Source organism: Schistocerca cancellata, chromosome 3, assembly GCF_023864275.1.
Source record: "Schistocerca cancellata isolate TAMUIC-IGC-003103 chromosome 3, iqSchCanc2.1, whole genome shotgun sequence".
NCBI classification, from domain to species: domain Eukaryota; kingdom Metazoa; phylum Arthropoda; class Insecta; order Orthoptera; family Acrididae; genus Schistocerca; species Schistocerca cancellata.
Genome location: NC_064628.1, coordinates 868,794,911 through 868,812,547, shown reverse-complemented (window position 1 = coordinate 868,812,547; position 17,637 = coordinate 868,794,911). Strand labels below are relative to the sequence as shown.

The 17,637-nt window shown below is 44.3% G+C and overlaps 1 protein-coding gene across 1 annotated transcript in view; it reads left to right on the top strand.

The window, feature by feature from the left end:
* Positions 1-17,637, top strand: part of LOC126176621 (15-hydroxyprostaglandin dehydrogenase [NAD(+)]-like) — a 193,159-nt gene that overhangs the window by 19,708 nt on the left and 155,814 nt on the right. Inside the window, exons 3-5 of the mRNA XM_049923781.1 lie at positions 2,176-2,299; positions 5,444-5,550; positions 13,994-14,152. Of these exons, the coding sequence (XP_049779738.1) occupies positions 2,176-2,299; positions 5,444-5,550; positions 13,994-14,152 (390 nt within the window). The remainder of the gene's footprint in view (positions 1-2,175; positions 2,300-5,443; positions 5,551-13,993; positions 14,153-17,637) is intronic.

Genomic DNA, 17,637 nt, shown 5'->3' with positions numbered 1-17,637 from the left:
CTTGGTAGGCCAGTCCATATGCCCTTCTACAGTCCGCTGTACCATCACGTTTCAAAAGCGTCTCATCGTTTCTTTTCTGTCTACTCCTTTATGCATATTTTGCACTTATCCAGAGTGATGTGCTTCAAACATAATTTTGTATGGACATGTTTCTAGTCTCAATGTTTACATTTTTACAAGTCTTTCTGCAAGTTTTTCCAATATGTCATTCTTGATTTTTCATTCTTTATTCGCGTTATTTACAAAATAGCAAAATTCGTTCATTCCTAGATGTCTCGCTTGTGCACGTTTGGTATTTATCCATCCAGTGTGTCCACCTACTGCAAAAACTATTATTTTAGTTTTATTTTCTTTGTGTACAAACGTCTATACAAAAATATTTCTATCATAGGTAGTCAGTACCACAGTGTCCCACTTCCATGTCCTAAGTCACTAACGCATGGTGACTCTCAACCGGGAGATGCCCTAGTTTGAATCCTGCTGGTGGACGATGGATGAAATTTTCACTGCTAGTATTAGGCTGACAAGGGGAGAATAGATGGTGGTGTAACGCTCCTCATCACCAGACTTTGCGCCAATGGATTAAATTCCAAACCTCTCAGTTCTACATCTACATCTACATCTATACTCCGCGAGCCACCTTACGGTGTGTGGTGGAGGGTACTTATTGTACCACTATCTGATCCCCCCTTCCCTGTTCCATTCACGAATTGTGCGTGGGAAGAACGACTGCTTGTAAGTCTCCGTATTTGCTCTAATTTCTCGGATCTTTTCGTTGTGATCATTACGCGAGATATATGTGGGCGGTAGTAATATGTTGCCCATCTCTTCCCGGAATGTGCTCTCTCGTAATTTCGATAATAAACCTCTCCGTATTGCGTAACGCCTTTCTTGAAGTGTCCGCCACTGGAGCTTGTTCAGCATCTCCGTAACGCTCTCGCGCTGACTAAATGTCCCCATGACGAATCGCGCTGCTTTTCGCTGGATCATGTCTATCTCTTCTATCAATCCAACCTGGTAAGGGTCCCATACTGATGAGCAATACTCAAGAATCGGACGAACAAGCGTTTTGTAAGCTACTTCTTTCGTCGATGAGTCACATTTTCTTAGAATTCTTCCTATGAATCTCAACCTGGCGCCTGCTTTTCCCACTATTTATTTTATGTGATCATTCCACTTCAGATCGCTCCGGATAGTAACTCCTAAGTATTTTACGGTCGTTACCGCTTCCAATGATTTACCACCTATGGCATAATCGTACTGGAATGGATTTCTGCCCCTATGTATGCGCATTATATTACATTTATCTACGTTTAGGGAAAGCTGCCAGCTGTCGCACCATGCATTAATCCTCTGCAGGTCTTCCTGGAGTACGTACGAGTCTTCTGATGTTGCTACTTTCTTGTAGACAACCGTGTCATCTGCAAATAGCCTCACGGAGCTACCGATGTTGTCAACTAAGTCATTTATGTATATTGTAAACAATAAAGGTCCTATCACGCTTCCTTGCGGTACTCCCGAAATTACCTCTACATCTGCAGATTTTGAACCGTTAAGAATGACATGTTGTGTTCTTTCTTCTAGGAAATCCTGAATCCAATCACAAACCTGGTCCGATATTCCGTAAGCTCGTATTTTTTTCACTAAACGTAAGTGCGGAACCGTATCAAATGCCTTCCTGAAGTCCAGGAATACGGCATCAATCTGCTCGCCAGTGTCTACGGCACTGTCTCATGAAGTAAGGACATGTAACATTGTTGATGGTGATTCATCAGCTGGATGGGAACTCTGAACTGCTGACCCAAATGTAAGACAACACTACACACAAATCCATTACAATTACCTGTCTATAACAACCACACATATTGGAAAACTTTTACATATCTACAAGGGAAGGAATCCTTTTTGACTAGGTAGCTGAACCAACCTCTTGGGATCTCTCATACAACGGTGGCATATGACTTAACATCTTTTAAATGGAATTCTTTCCATTCTTCTGAGCATTGGCATGTAATGTATCGTTTTATGTAGCTCAGAATGGAGTGCTAATGATTATGACACTGGCTATAAGTAGCTTTTCTGGGTATTTGAAATTTTTTTGGCAGTGCGTATGGGAAGGCAGGTGCTTCTGGGAGGTAGGGAAGAGTCGGAGTTGAAAGTGGCCGCTGTGAACAGGTGGCGGTGGTGGACGTGGATGCTGCTGCGGGTAGCCGCCTCGTGCAGGGGCTGAGGGCCGCAGCAGGCGACGGCAGCGCCATCTTCCTGCACGCTGACGTCACAGACTTCGCGCGCCTCCAGGGTGAGTTGTCCTCTTCTGGCCTTTCCACTGCACTCACCCACACACAACACATATGCCGAAGACGCAGTTTCGTACATCGTGACGTAGCGAGCCATTGTATGCTGGGAAAGAAATCTTTGTCGATTTGGCGACCGTGTAACATCTCAGACTCTGTGACCCTATACTTTCACACCACTCTGGGGTTCATCTCATTGCGTAACAGCCCACTGCAGAAGCTTTTACTTTCTTCTGTAATGTGTTGATGCTCTTGCATGCACGCTTCCTCCATATGCTGTCTAATATAACCTGTGGAAGCTTCTTCATCTCTGCAGTTGTATCCATTCCAACCTGCTTAGTATATTCAAGACTTGCTTTCCCTCCAGAGTTTTTGTATGAGGGGTCACCTGACACTAATACATAACACAGCCAATCGATGGCGAATGATTTTAATGGCTGCCTACACTGAAAGCGAAGATCTCAACCCAAGCAATAAGACCACAGGTAGCGTATGTACCGACACAGATTTAACATACCGGACTTTGATACAGATGTTCCCCTCATTAATTTGGGTAGTATGTTTCTAGTTCATTCAGGAATCAGTTTTGTTTCTGTTTCCTAACAAGTATGCATTACGTGAGTAATGGCGTTTCAAAAATAATACAGTTGGGGATAGCGTACACCAGTGGCCATTCAAATTGCAGCATCAGATTAATGACGAATTTACTTATTCTGCACATACGTCATAGGCAGGCCACGCGGGATTAGCCGTGCGGTCTAAGACGCTGCAGTCATGGACGGTGCGGCTGGTCCCTGCACACCTTGTATGAGTCCACATTTTGCATTTTATGTACCTCATCATTCATTCCATTCAACTTCGACATGTTTAAACCGAACATCATCTCTTCCAATTTCAGAATATGATCTTCCAATTGGTTTTCAGCTTTGTTGTAAAACAATTATTTGCGTTCAAAAATTTTTACATCACAGTTTGAATTTTCATTTTCATTTTCAACATATATCTTAACTGTTGGCTTATGCACATTTTATATTTAATCCGTGATTCCCTCTTAGAAATACCCTTACAGCTAGATGCATTTCGTCTGTGCTCCACATTCCATAACATCTTGTTGTTGCCATAATACACAAAATAATTATTTTGAATTCATAACTTAGGATAAAGAACACACCAGAAAATTCAACACATCATTTCTAAATATTATGCCGCACTAATAAAGCTAAATCCATTTTTTTTAAATCTCAAAGCTACCATATTCGACCAAGTTTTTCAAATTGCACAAGTACAATATCGGAAACTTATAGCCATACTTTACAGGCTACGCCGCAAGTTCATCTTTCTAAATTTCCTACAAACTAACCACAAGGAAAATACGCTGAAGCGCTAATAAAACTGGTATACGCATGCGTATTCAAATACAGAGATAGGTAAACAGGCAGAATACGGCGCTGTGGTCGGCAACGCCTATATGTGACTACAAGTGTCTTGCGCAGTTGTTAGGTCTGGCAGGTTATCAAGTTTCCAGTGAGCTTGAACGTAGTATTATAGTCGGGGCACGAGCGATGGGACACAGCATCTCCGAGGTAGCGATGAAGTGGGGATTTTCCCTACGACCATTTCACGAGCGTACCCTGAATATCAGCAATCCGATAAAACATCAAATCTCTGACCGCTGCGGCCGGAAAAGGTCCTGCAAGAACGGGACCAACGACGACTGAAGAGAATCGTTCAACGTGACAGAATTGCAACTGCTGGGCCATCAACAAGTGTCAGGTTGCGAACCATTAGACGAAACATCATCCATATGGGCCGAAGGTCCACTAGTGTAACCTTGGTGACTGCACTAAACAAAGTTTTACGCATCGCCTGGACCCGCCGACATCGACAATGGATTGTTGATGACTGGAAACGTGTTGCCTGGCCGGACTAGTCTTGTTTCAGATTGTATCGAGTGGATGGACGTGTACGGATATGGAAACCTCATGAATCCATGGACCCTGCATGTCAGCAGGGGCTATTCAAACTGGGGGAGGCTCTCTATAACGGTGTGGGGCGTGTGCAGTAGGAGTGATATGGGACCCCGGATAGGGTATAGATGCGACTCTGACATGAGACACGTACGTAAGCATCCTGTCTGATCACCTGCATCCACTCATGTCCATTGTGCATTCCGACGAACTTGGGCAATTCCAGCAGGACAATGCGACACTCCATACGTACAGAATTGCTACAGAGTGGTGCCAGGAACATTCTCCTGAGTTTCAACACTTCCGCTGGCCACCAAACTCCCCAAAACACGAACATTATGGAGCATATATGGGATGCCTTGCAACGTGCCGTTTAGAACAGATCTCTCACCGCCCCGCTCTCCACTCCCCCCCCCCCCCCCACACACACTCGTACTCTTACGGATTTAATTTGTGGACAGTCCTGCAGGATTCATGATCTCAGTTTCCTCCATCACTGCTTCAGGCATTAAACGAGTCCACGCCACGTCGTGTTGCGGCACTTCTGCCCGCTCGCAGGGGCCCAACACGATATTAGGTAAGTGTATCAGTTTCTTTGACTCTTCAGCGTACATTCATGACTGTCTAAAAACTAATATTAGCTCCTGTATTTTCACCAATAAATGAAACATTATGTTGCCACTTACCTTATAACAGTAATTCTCAAAACTAAAACGTAATCAATGCTGACCGCTAAACGCATGGAGCTCCGAGAAGCTCACGCTGACATCACTAAATACAAGAGTTACGAATTTTATAGCATTGGTACAAATTAGGAGCCGGTAAAATATAGGCAACTCTCTCCTACTTCTTAATATTTAGATTTACATTCCATGTTATCATGTTTCTCTTTCTTAGATAATCTTATGTTGCTACTATCAGTCTACATTTTATGTCTCCCACCTTCCTCAGTTTTGTGCCCAGTAACTGAAAAACATCTAAACATAGATGTAGGCATCTATAAGGTTAATTCTCTGAGAGTGTTAAGATTCATTTCACTTGCATGAAGCAGCTTTCTTTGGTGCCCGACCTCTTCTCCATCATTACTGCAAGCGAACTTTCATTCCCACTGTGATACCACAACAGTGACGCACCTTCTCTCTTTTCGTCAGCTATTTTTAACTGTTATTTCTTCTGTTACAGACGCATTTGAGATGGCGAAGGGGACTTTCAATGGGTTGGACATCGTCATAAATAACGCCGGTGTCGGAAATGATGTCGAGTGGCAACGAGAGATCGATATTAATTTGGTGAGTTTTCTATTTCCGCCCTTGCATTGTTACCTACGCTTGGGACCGATTAATGAGTTTGAGCCGACGTTCAGTGTAGCAAATGTACTCCAAAAAACCACCTTGTGGACGTCATCTGTGAGATATGATGACTTTGATGACTGCAGCTGATTCCAGGTGTTTGATCTCGAAGTTCACTTGAGTTGTCAGGTTTCCTAGCTATATACGAGGTAAATATTAATAAATAAAACATTTCTTCATAGTTTAACATTTATTTTGGGAACAACCAAACGAAGTGGCACTTGTCATCCAGCTTGATTACACACTGTTGTAAACTTACATGTCTTTGGATTTCACAAAAATAAAAATTAACTCTTTCTTATGTGACGTTTGGCGTCTACACAAAATGTATTTAAAGATATCATTCAGTCAACCAATTTAGGAGATGTAATGCCACAAAACAAAGTATCAATAAGTACTGTATATAATGGAATTACTTTGCCTGGAGACTAGTTCCTTCCAGCCTCATATTTTTTTTTTTTGACATCAGTCTTCTGAATGGTTTAATGCGGCCCCCACGAATTCCTCTCCTGTGTAATCACGCACCTTCTCTTTTTTAACCCCTAGACCACGGGTGACATCGCAACTAGAATTAACTTAGAATTTTGTGTTATGTGACAGTGACTATACACTTAAGGAGGAAAATAACTTTCGCATAATGTGTCACTGCCAAGTAACATGGCTCGATGAAATTTGGAGCATACATACGAAGAACTGCTACGGTATAGTACAACAAAATGACACTTTTGTTAAAAGTCAATTATTACGTTGGAGTCATCGCGATTTGTGGTGGTCCGCAGGACATTACCAAAGGCGGGACATGATTCTTAATACTAGGGTGTTCAAATGGTTCAAATGGCTCCGAACACTATGCGACTTAACTTCTGAGGTCATCAGTCGCCTAGAACTTAGAACTAATTAAACCTAACTAAGCTAAGAACATCACACACATCCATGCCCGAGGCAGGATGCGAACCTGCGACCGTAGCGGTCTCTCGGCTCCAGACTGTAGCGCCTAGAACCGCACGGCCACTCCGGCCGGCTTACTAGGGTGTGTGATGGTTCTTAACACCAGGATGTGCTATCACTTGCGACAACATTGCTCCTATGGTAGGACACATGGTGCCAAATTGTCCATAATCAGTTGCACTGGTGTATTGCAGGCAGCAGAGCACACGCAGAAGACAGGTGTATAGGTGGTTTCTCCACCAGCGCAGTTGAAGAAATGAGTTTAGGGTCAAATGCACCCTTGAAAAGACGCTATCCGGAAGGAATACAGTGTCACAAAAACGTTGACCCATGGCTGTGTCATGATCTAAAGTTTGTTGTCCAATTACGCCCATGCAAGATTATGTCATTCCCCCTCCCCTCCACCCCCACCCACCACCCACACGCTCACCATAACAGCTCGACCACCAAAACGATCCTGTTCAACAATGCTGGAAGTGTCAACATACGGCGATGCACCCAGGAACATTGTCGAATATCATCTTTTTGGTAGTCCAGGTGTGGAGTGGCATCATTTTACCTGGGCATATTGACCCACAAATTTTTGAACACGGTACACTCACTGGTCAACGTTATTGTGACACCGTACGACTACTCCACAATGTGCGTCTTTTCTGGGGTGCATTCGGCCCTAACTTCATTTTTATGGATGACAGTGCGCGACTGCATCGTGCAACCCGGTGGTGGAGCCCTTGGAACAAGAGGATGTTCGGCGAATGGATTGGCCTGATAGTTCGCACTGAAACCTGTTCCACCGTTGTCCAACGCGCCTCTGGAGAGGTCTTTGCTGGTCATCGGAGCTCAGTTCGAGGTGGGGCTCATCACTGAAGACAATTCTATTCCAGCCAATGAGATTCCAGGCCAAAGACGAGTCTGGGGACGTCCCGGACAGTGGTCGGATACCAACCTGAATGTCGCCATACTGCCATCGAGGAGTGATGGTCAGTGGTGCCATTTCTTTTCAAAGCAGGATCGCCCTGGTTGTCATCCGCGGCACCCTTACAGTACAGCGGTACGTCGACGATATTCTACGCCCCGTTTTGTTGTCCTTCATGGCAAGCCATCCTAAGCTTACACCGAAGGGGTCCAAAAAATGTATTCACTGTTTAAAAGTCCATGACTTGCAAACTAATTGACAGAGTTGTCTCATTTTTGGTGAAAGTGTAGCTTAAAGTCCAACTTAGAGGTATCACTGTAGGTGTTCGAAATTGTCACCATTAACATCCACACACAAACGATGCCGCCGAACTGCAGCACGAACTACTGACTGCAACGTGTTCAGTTGGATGTTTGCACATAAATGTACGATGGATTCTCGAAGTTCATCCAATGTGCGTGGATTTTGCCGATAAACGATGTCCTTTAGTGTTCCGCACAGGGAACAGTCCAGAGGAGAGGTCTGGGGAACCTGGTGAATGTTCCACAGCACCTCTACGGCCTATCCATCTTCTTGGTAGATTTTCGTCGAGATACACCATAACACGATTTTGGTAGTGGGCTGGGGATCTATCTTGTTGAAAGTAAACTCCTCCGTCTCCATACAAGTCTCGAACGGCAGGTAAAATGGATGTCTGAAGCTTCTGAAGGTACGACTCACCGGTAACTGTTCCATCAAAGAAGAATGGCCCAATCAAGCCCCGGTAAGACAACCCACACCATACATTTACTCCTGGCAAATTCAAGGCTTTGTCTACATGGACGTTCGGATTTTCGGCGGCCCAGTAGACGCAATTGTGGCGATTTACTGTACCATTGAGTTTGAACTGTGCCTCATCAGACCACACGATCATCTCTGCAAATTCTTCATCGTTGCGCACCATGTTAGTAAACCACGCGCAGTACTCCATTCTACGATCTTGGTCGTCCTCGTTCATTGCGTGTAGATGTAGCACTTCCACTTTGCTGTCTTCAAAATTCGCCGACTCACTCTAGTTTCACGGGCACACTGTCTCACAGACTTCTGTGGTGAACGAGTGAATTGTAACACGCGACGAGAGTTAGCTGGATTGTTACTGTTACAGGTCGTCCAGATCATTGTTTGTGTACATCTTTAACACAGCCTTCGGCTTCAAATTTGTCTCGAATGCGACGAATCGTTAATGATGTCGGTGGCTCTGTTTGATGCTCATTTCGCCATTGCCGGTGAACCACATTAATGTTTTCATACTTAAAATACCACTTCAAAACTGGCTTCCTTTCATCGAATGTAAGCCTTGCGCCAGCCATATTTACTCGTGTAACTAGGTGCAACTAATAACATAACACTGACTATCTGGTGACTGTCATCTGACAAAACAAAAAAACAACGCAATACAACGCGTGTGTGGCGATTGCCGGAACTACAAATCATTACACTACCAAAGATGCGACAACTGCCTCAATTAGTTTACCAGTTATGGACTTTTAAACAGTGGATACATTTTTTGGACCCCTCTGTATCTCAGCAAGGTAATGACCGCGCGTGACGAGAGTTTCTCGTGCTGGTGCTCGTGCTCGTAAAACCCTGCCGTGACCAGTAAGTTCGCTGGAACTCTTCCCGTTGAGAATCTTTGGAGCGTTATCGGCAGAACACTCCAACCAGCTCGGGACTTTGATGCTTTAACGCGCCAGTCTGGCAGAATTTGGCACGATATCCCTCAGGAGGACATCCAACAACTGTATCAATCATGACCAAGCCGAATAACTGCCTGCATAAGGGGCAGAGAGAGACCAACGTGTTATTGATTTGCTCAATCCGCAACCACAGTCGTGAGTACTTGTCACGCAGCTAGAATCGTGCGGTCAGGCGGCGGGAAAAATACTTCAAGACCACCATCTATCGCTACTTTTTGCATTTAGTACTACATACTTTTTCTTCAATTATATACGAGGGTAAAAAAAAAATGGTTCAAATGGCTCTGAGCACTATGGGACTCAACTTCTGAGGTCATTAGTCCCCTAGAACGTAGAACTAGTTAAACCTCACTAACCTAAAGACATCACACACATCCATGCCCGAGGCAGGATTCGAACCTGCCACCGTAGTGGTCTCGCGGTTCCAGACTGCAGCGCCTAGAACCGCACGGCCACTTCGGCCGGCATACGAGGGTCACTCCAAAAGATATGTACACTATTTTTGTAAAAATACAGTTTTCATTCTGCGTATGTGAAAGTTTTGCAGTGTGTAGATACATCCTTCCCGCTTGTTTTCAAACTTAGTTCAACCTTTTCCCGTGAGTGTCGCCGTAACAGCATGGCTTCAGGATGGCTGCTACACTTGACGTTCGTCAGAAGCAATGTGCTGTCATAGAATTCCTGTACTGTGAAAACGAGACAGTGGGAAACATCCATAAGACGTTGAAAAAGGTGTATGGAGATGCTGCTGTCGATCGCAGTGCAGTTAGTCGGTGGGCAAGCAGGTTACGTGACGAAAGCGGGCACGGCAATATTGAGGATTGTCCTCGCAGCGGCAGGCCTCGTACTGCACACACTCCAGACAATGTGCAGAGAGTTAACGAATTGGTGATTGCTGACAGACGCATCACAGTGAACAAATTGTCATGCTACGTTGGGATAGGGGAAAGAAGTGTTTGCAGAATACTGAAAGTGTTGGCGTTAAAAAAGGTTTGTGCCAGGTGGGTTCCCAGGATGCTGACAGTGGCTCACAAAGAAACAAGAAAAACGGCATGCAGCGAACTTTTGGAACAGAACGAGAATGGTGGAGAAGAATGTCGTGGAAGAATTGTGACAGGTGATGAAACATGGATCCATCATTTTTCACCTGAGACGAAGAGGCAATCAATGGAGTGGCACCATGCAAATTTACCCAAGAAAAAAAAATTCAAAAACCAAGGAACCACCATAAATCCTGATGCATATGTGACGACAATGAAGTAACTTCAAGCTCGACTGAGTCGTGTTCGAGCACATCGGCAAAAGCAGGGATGTTGTGCTGTTGCACGACAATGCTCGGCCACATGTCAGTCAAAAAACCATGGAAGCGATCACAAAACTCGGATGGACAACACTGAAAAACCCGCCTTACAGTCCTGATCTGGCTCCATGTGACTGTCATCTCTTTGTGAAACTGGAAGACTCTCTTCGTGGAACAAGGTTTTAAGATGATGGCTTCCTTGTGCACGCTGCTAAACAGTGGCTCCAACAGATTGGTCCAGAATTTTACCGTGAGGGTATACAGGCGCTGGTCCCAAGATTGCGTATGGCAGTTGAGAGGGATGGAAATTATGTGAAGAAATGAAAATATTGTTCCTAAAGGATGTGTCTACACACTGTAAAACTTTGAAATATGTAGAATAAAAGATGGATTTAAAAAAAAATAGTGTGCATTTCTTTTGGAGTGACCATCGTATAAATAGTAACATACTGTTTCGGTGCTATGGAAAAATCCTATTCTTATTGCACTCTAAATTCACATAGAAAATTCCAGTGATGGACACATATCAAAATATTTAAGTGTAGTTCCTTACTTGAAACTTGGTTGTTGCAGGTTAATATTGAAAAGGTACCATCAGTGCTAAAATTAATGAGTATGCTTAACAGTGAGTTACACATAAAAAATCTACACTATTGAAAGTGGGCACATTTCGCGTCACGTTACACGCACTGTGGACACACCTTACTTGAGCATTCCAATCAAATTGGGACCCTGCACTTGCGACACAAATAGCTTGTCTTCCTCTTCTTTTTTGGTGGACAAATGCGACATGTTTCCCTTCCTTCCCTTTGTAGTTAGTCCTTTTCCAGATCTTCGTTGAGACGTACCTCAGCTCCTAGAACTCGAGCGATAGAAAATCTCAGTTCTCGTGGTGTTTGTTGATTATTGATTTGATCAGTTCTTTTCAAAGAGCTTTTATGAAGTTCATCCTTGTAAGTACAGTTCTTTCCTTGAATGACTGATGAACAGTGTATCATAGATAACACTCATGTCAAGAATACGGAAATACACAGCCATGCGGTACTGTGACTTCAACAATATTTAGCACTCTTCCAATCTACAGTATCAATAGCACCCTTTGTGTTATGATAGTGGGCTATAATTACAGCTTTCTGACTTTCCACATCACCTTCTATGGAGTGATGCATTTTTACTATAAGCATTACTGCTCTTCCTTTCTTAGGCACGTGGGAACTCAGGGTGATGGGTTTGATAAATTCTTACAGCGTTGTTCCAACTTCACGTCCACGGGAAGGCTAGAAAAAAAACTGGAGTGTCTTTTTGGTTCTTTCGCATTGTTCCCATTACGGTCAAACCATTTTTCCGCAGCACGTCTGCAAGTTCGATTGTCAAATGCCAGCTACCACCGGTAATGTATCGGTTACTATGTGCTATTGGTTTGCACGATTTGAGGACAGCCTGGGTTGTTGTTGTTGTGGTCTTCAGTCCTGAGACTGGTTTGATGCAGTTCTTCATGCTACTCTATCCTGTGCAAGCTTTTTCATCTCCCAGTACTTACCGCAACCTACATCCTTCTGAATCTGCTTAATGTATTCATCTCTTTGTCTCCCTCTACGATTTTTACCCTCCGCGCTGCTCTCCAATGCTAAATTTGTGATCCCTTGATGCCTCAGAACATGTCCTATCAACCGGTCCCTTCTTCTTGTCAAGTTGTGCCACAAACTCCTCTTCTCTCCAATTCTGTTCAATACCTCCTCATTAGTTATGTGATCTACCCATCCAATCTTCAGCATTCTTCTGTAGCACCACATTTCGAAAGCTTCTATTCTCTTCTTGTCCAAACTATTTATCGTCCATGTTTCACTTCCATACATGGCTACACTCCATACAAATACTTTCAGAAACGACTTCCTGACACTTAAATCTATACTCGATGTTAACAAATTTCTTTTCTTCAGAAACGCTTTCCTTGCCATTGCCAGTCGACATTTTATATCCTCTCTACTTCGACCATCATCAGTTATTTTGCTCCCCAAATAACAAAACTCCTTTACTACTTTAAGTGTCTCATTTCCTAATCTAATTCCCTCAGCATCACCCGACTTAATTCGACTACATTCCATTATCCTCATTTTGCTTTTGTTGATGTTCATCTTATATCCTCCTTTCAAGGCACTGTCCATTCCGTTGAACTGCTCTTCCAAGTCCTTTGCTGTCTCTGACAGAATGACAATGTCATCAGCGAGCCATTAAGTTTTTATTTCTTCTCCATGGAATTTAATACCCACTCCGAATGTTTCTTTTGTTTCCTTTACTGCTTGCTCAATATGCAGATTGAATAACATCGGGGAGAGGCTACAACCCTGTCTCACTCCTTTCCCAACCACTGCTTCCCTTTCATGTCCCTCGACTCTTGTAACTGCCATCTGGTTTTTGTACAAATTGTAAATAGCCTTTCGCTCCCTGTATTTTACCCCTGCCACCTTTAGAATTTGAAAGAGAATATTCCAGTAATTATTGTCAAAAGGTTTCTCTAAGTCTACAAATGCTAGAAACGTAGGTTTGCCTTTCCTTAATCTTTCTTCTAAGATAATTCGTAAGGTCAGTATTGCCTCACGTGTTCGAATATTTCTACGGAATCCAAACTGACCTGTCAACATCTGCTTTCTTTGGGATTGGAATTATTATATTCTTCTTGAAGTCTGAGGGTATTTCACCTGTCTCATACATCTTGCTCACCAGATGGTAGAGTTTTGTCAGCACTGGTTCTCCCAAGGCCGTCAGCAGTTCTAAAGGAATGTTGTCTACTCCCGGGGCCTTGTTTCGACTTAGGTGTAACAATGCTCTGTCAAACTCTTCACGCACTATCATATCTCCCATTTCATCTTCATCTACATCCTCTTCCATTTCCATAATATTGTCCTCAAGTACATCGCCCTTGTATAGATCCTCTATATACTCCTTCCACCTTTCTGCTTTCCCTTCTTTGCTTACAACTGGGTTTCCATCTGAGCTCTGGGTGGGGACGAGGTATTTCTTCTTGTCTGTGGAAAGTCTTGCTCGCTACCTTTTCCACAGTAGAGATAGGTGTTGAAGGCATAATTACTCCTGGAATCGGTGGGGCAGTGAAGTTTCAGGCCCAACTTCGCCGGTTTAGATGTAAGATACATTTGCGTCTTCTAAAGCCAATTAGCGTTTCGTCAACTGTAGCGTCACCCCAAGAATATAGGATCGTGCGAATTTGTCAAATGTTTGTTAATGCAGCGGCGTCACCATTCTATCCTCTCTCCGATCACCCCTCTCCCCGCCCAACCAGCAGGACCACCACCGCCACCATCACCACCGCCACCGTCACAATAATATTCTTCCCGAGAAACCTGGTTAGTGACACCGGTTCTCTTCTGTGGACAGCCTGTGTAAATGCCACCATTTGGAAGTACCGTAATATTATCCACGATGTACGGGTAAGAGTGAACAAAAGTGGCGTGCGGTGTGTTGCAGAAGGGCGTGGTGGGCGGCACGCTGCTGGGTCTGCGGCTGGCCACCAGGGGCGCGCGTGTGCTCAACGTGGCGTCGGTGGCCGCGCTGGCCGCCTTCTGCTGCGCCCCCGTCTACACCGCCACGAAGCACGCCGTCGTCGCGCTCACACGCTGCTATGGGGTCAGTGACTCAGTGCCCGCCACGACAGTCTAACTACACTACTGGCCATTAAAACTGCTGCACCACGAAGATCACCTGCTACAGACGTGAAATTTAACCGACAGGAAGAAGATGCCGTCATATGCAAACGATTAGCTTTTCAGAGCATTCACACAAGGTTGGCGCCGGTAGCGACACCTACAACGTGCTGACATGAGGAAAGTTTCCAACCGATTTATCATACACAAACAGCAGTTGACCGGCGTTGCCTGGTGAAACGTTGTTGTGATGCCTCGTGTAAGGAGGAGAAATGCGTACCATCACGTTTCCGACTTTGATAAAGGTCGGATTGGAGCCTATCGAGATGGCGGTTTATCGTATCGCGACATTGCTGCTCGCGTTGGTCGAGATCCAATGACTGTTAGCAGAATATGGGATCGGTGGCTTCAGGAGGGTAATACGGAGCGCCGTGCTGGATCCCAACGACCTCGTATCACTAGCAGTCGAGATGACAGGCATCTTATCTGCATCGCTGTAACGGATCGTGCAGCCACGACTCGATCCCTGAGTCAACAGGTGGGGACGTTTGCAAGACAACAACCATCTGCACGAACAGTTCGACGACGTTTGCAGCGGCGGACTATCAGCTCGGAGACCGTGGCTGCGGTTACCCTTGACGCTGCATCACAGACAGGACCGCCTGCGATGGTGTACTCAACGACGAACATGGGTGCACGACTGCAAAACGTCATTTTTCGGATGAATCCAGGTTCTGTTTACAGCATCATAATGGTCTCATCCGTGTTTGGCGACATCGCGGTGAACGCACATTGGAAGCGTGTATTCGTCGTCGCCATACTGGCGTATCACCCGGCGTGATGGTATGGGGTGCCATTGGTTACACGTCTCGGTCACCTCTTGTTCGCATTGACGGCACTTTGAACAGTGGACGCTACATTTCAGATGTGTTCCGACCCGTGGCTCTACCCCTCATTCGTTCCCTGCGAAACTCTACATTTCAGCAGGATAATGCACGACCGCATGTTGCAGGTACTGTACGGGGCTTTCTGGATACAGATAATGTTCGACTGCTGCTCTGGCCAGCATATTCTCCACATCTCTCACCAATTGAAAACGTCTGGTCAATGGTGGCAGAGCAACTGGCATGTCACAATACGCCAGTGACTATTCTTGATGAACTGTGGTATCGTGTTGAAGCTGCATGGGCAGCTGTACCTCTACACGCCATCCGAGCTCTGTTTGACTCAATGCCCAGACGTATCAAGACCGTTATTACGGCCAGAGGTGGTTGTTCTGGGTACTGATTTCTCAGGATCTATGCACTCAAATTGCGTGAAAATGTAATCACATGTCAGTTCTAGTATAATATATTTGTCCAATGAATACCCGTTTATCATCTGCATTTCTTCTTGGTGTAGCAATTTTAATGGCCAGTAGTGTATCTTCCTGCGACAGATGGTCTGTTAGACTCCGTAAGCGCTATCTTACCACAGTGACGGAGGAAGGAGGCATGCTGAATGGACGGGGCTCTCGTGTAGCGAACATCAACCGTAAGTAAAAGAAATGAAATACCACAGCCATACCGTCAAAGAAATTTGTTTCAAAGGACTACTTTCGAGTCCAACACTTACGTCATCTTTAGGTCCACTGTAAACTAATAGACTACTGGCATTCCTTGGCCCCACGTATTATCTAACAGAGATTGTAATACGTCAAGCAAATAATTGAGGACGTAGGTTGCAAGTCCTACTCTGAGATGAAGAGGTTAGCACAGGAAAGGAATTCGTGGCGGGCCTCATCAAACCAGTCAGTAGACTGATGAAAAAAAAAAAAAAAACGAAAAAGAAAAAAAAACCACCATATAAACTTATCAGCCAGAACATTACGGGCACCTCCCTACTATCGATATAAGGCCGGCCAAGCGATAGCAGCATCACCTGACGAGGAATGACTGCTAGACAGACACACGCATAGTGCATGTAGCATAAGTGAGCGTGCTCTCTATGTGTAGAACGAGGAAGGTGCGTAATCTATCTGTCTGACCGAGGGCAGACTGTGATAGCGAGCACATCTCGCGTCCGTCGGCCGTCGTAATTTAATTTATTATTTACTACAGAAATTGATTGGTACTGGTGATTGTTGCCGACTTACGTCGTGCGCCTTAATCAAAATCATATTTCATTCAATTTTGATTTACAATTACATGCTTTTGTGAAGTTCTCTTTTTTAACAATATTAATCTTCAGTGGAAATGATTTGTTACGTTAATGAACGTTAGACTCGCTGAATCTTAAAGCACGAGCATATAAGTTGAACAAGGGAATAAACTTCTCATATTAATTTTCTCGGTTTGTCTGTTCACTTTAAAGCAAAAAATCTTTAGTTATTAATTACAATTGCGGTCCACACACGCCCGAGAATATTTTTTCTTGCCTACGTTCACCATTGCATTGTAGTCGGAGTCCTGGCTCTGGCTTTCGGCTGTGATACTGAAAATAAGAAGCTTAAAGCTACGTATTTTCTGCAACGTCTGACGGCTGTGGAGAAAAATGTATATTATGTTAATAGCGAGCGAGTTTTTCGCTTCCGCTAATTTTTATAAGTTAATATCGCCACGTAATGACGTAGTTGGCTGCTTCGCCCGCTGCGATTGCTGCACTGTAAATTACTTGAATGCAGCTTAATTCAAGGAAAGCGGACGTGAAATCGGGATCACCTCTTCCAAATTAAAAGTGAACAATAATATTAAATCAATATATTATCTGCTTAATTAGTACAAATATGCTTACATGTGCCAGCACTCGCAAGATGTCCATCTACACGCAACCAAGACAAGAGAAGAAGTAAAGACGACTAAAAAATTAACAAAAGAGCGTATCTTGTCGTCTCTTTAGATCATTTTGTTATATTTCTTTGCCCTCGAAACTTACACAGAGAAATTATTATAATACGGATACATGAGAAAAATGTATGTTCGGCTGAGCGGCTGGTGTCCACTTATTATTCAATTTTTAAATGTCTCTTCTTTAAAAATGCTGTTTTTTAAGTCTTCTCTTATTATTTCACCGGGGACACTATAGAGACTCGGGATAAGCATTTAGGAAACCGTACGACTTATTAGGTGTTCTATGAGTGCTGTGGTGAGCGTCTTCAACACATGGAGAAACCAAGGTGAACACCAAGTCCAAACATCATGGAGTTGGATGGCTACCCCTCATTACAGATGTCGCACATTGTAGGCTGGGCAGACTGATAAAACAGGACAGGTTGCGGACTGAGGCAGTACTAACATCAGACTTTAAAGCTGGGTGGAGCCCAATGATGGGCCCTGCAGCAGATGAGCCATGCATGTACTAATGCTAACACCACAAAATCGGCAACTACGACTGAAATGAGCACGTGACCATCGGCACTGCACATTTGCGCAGTGGCAGAGCGCTGCACGGTCTGGTGAATCCTGACACCTTCTTCATCGTGCTAATGGG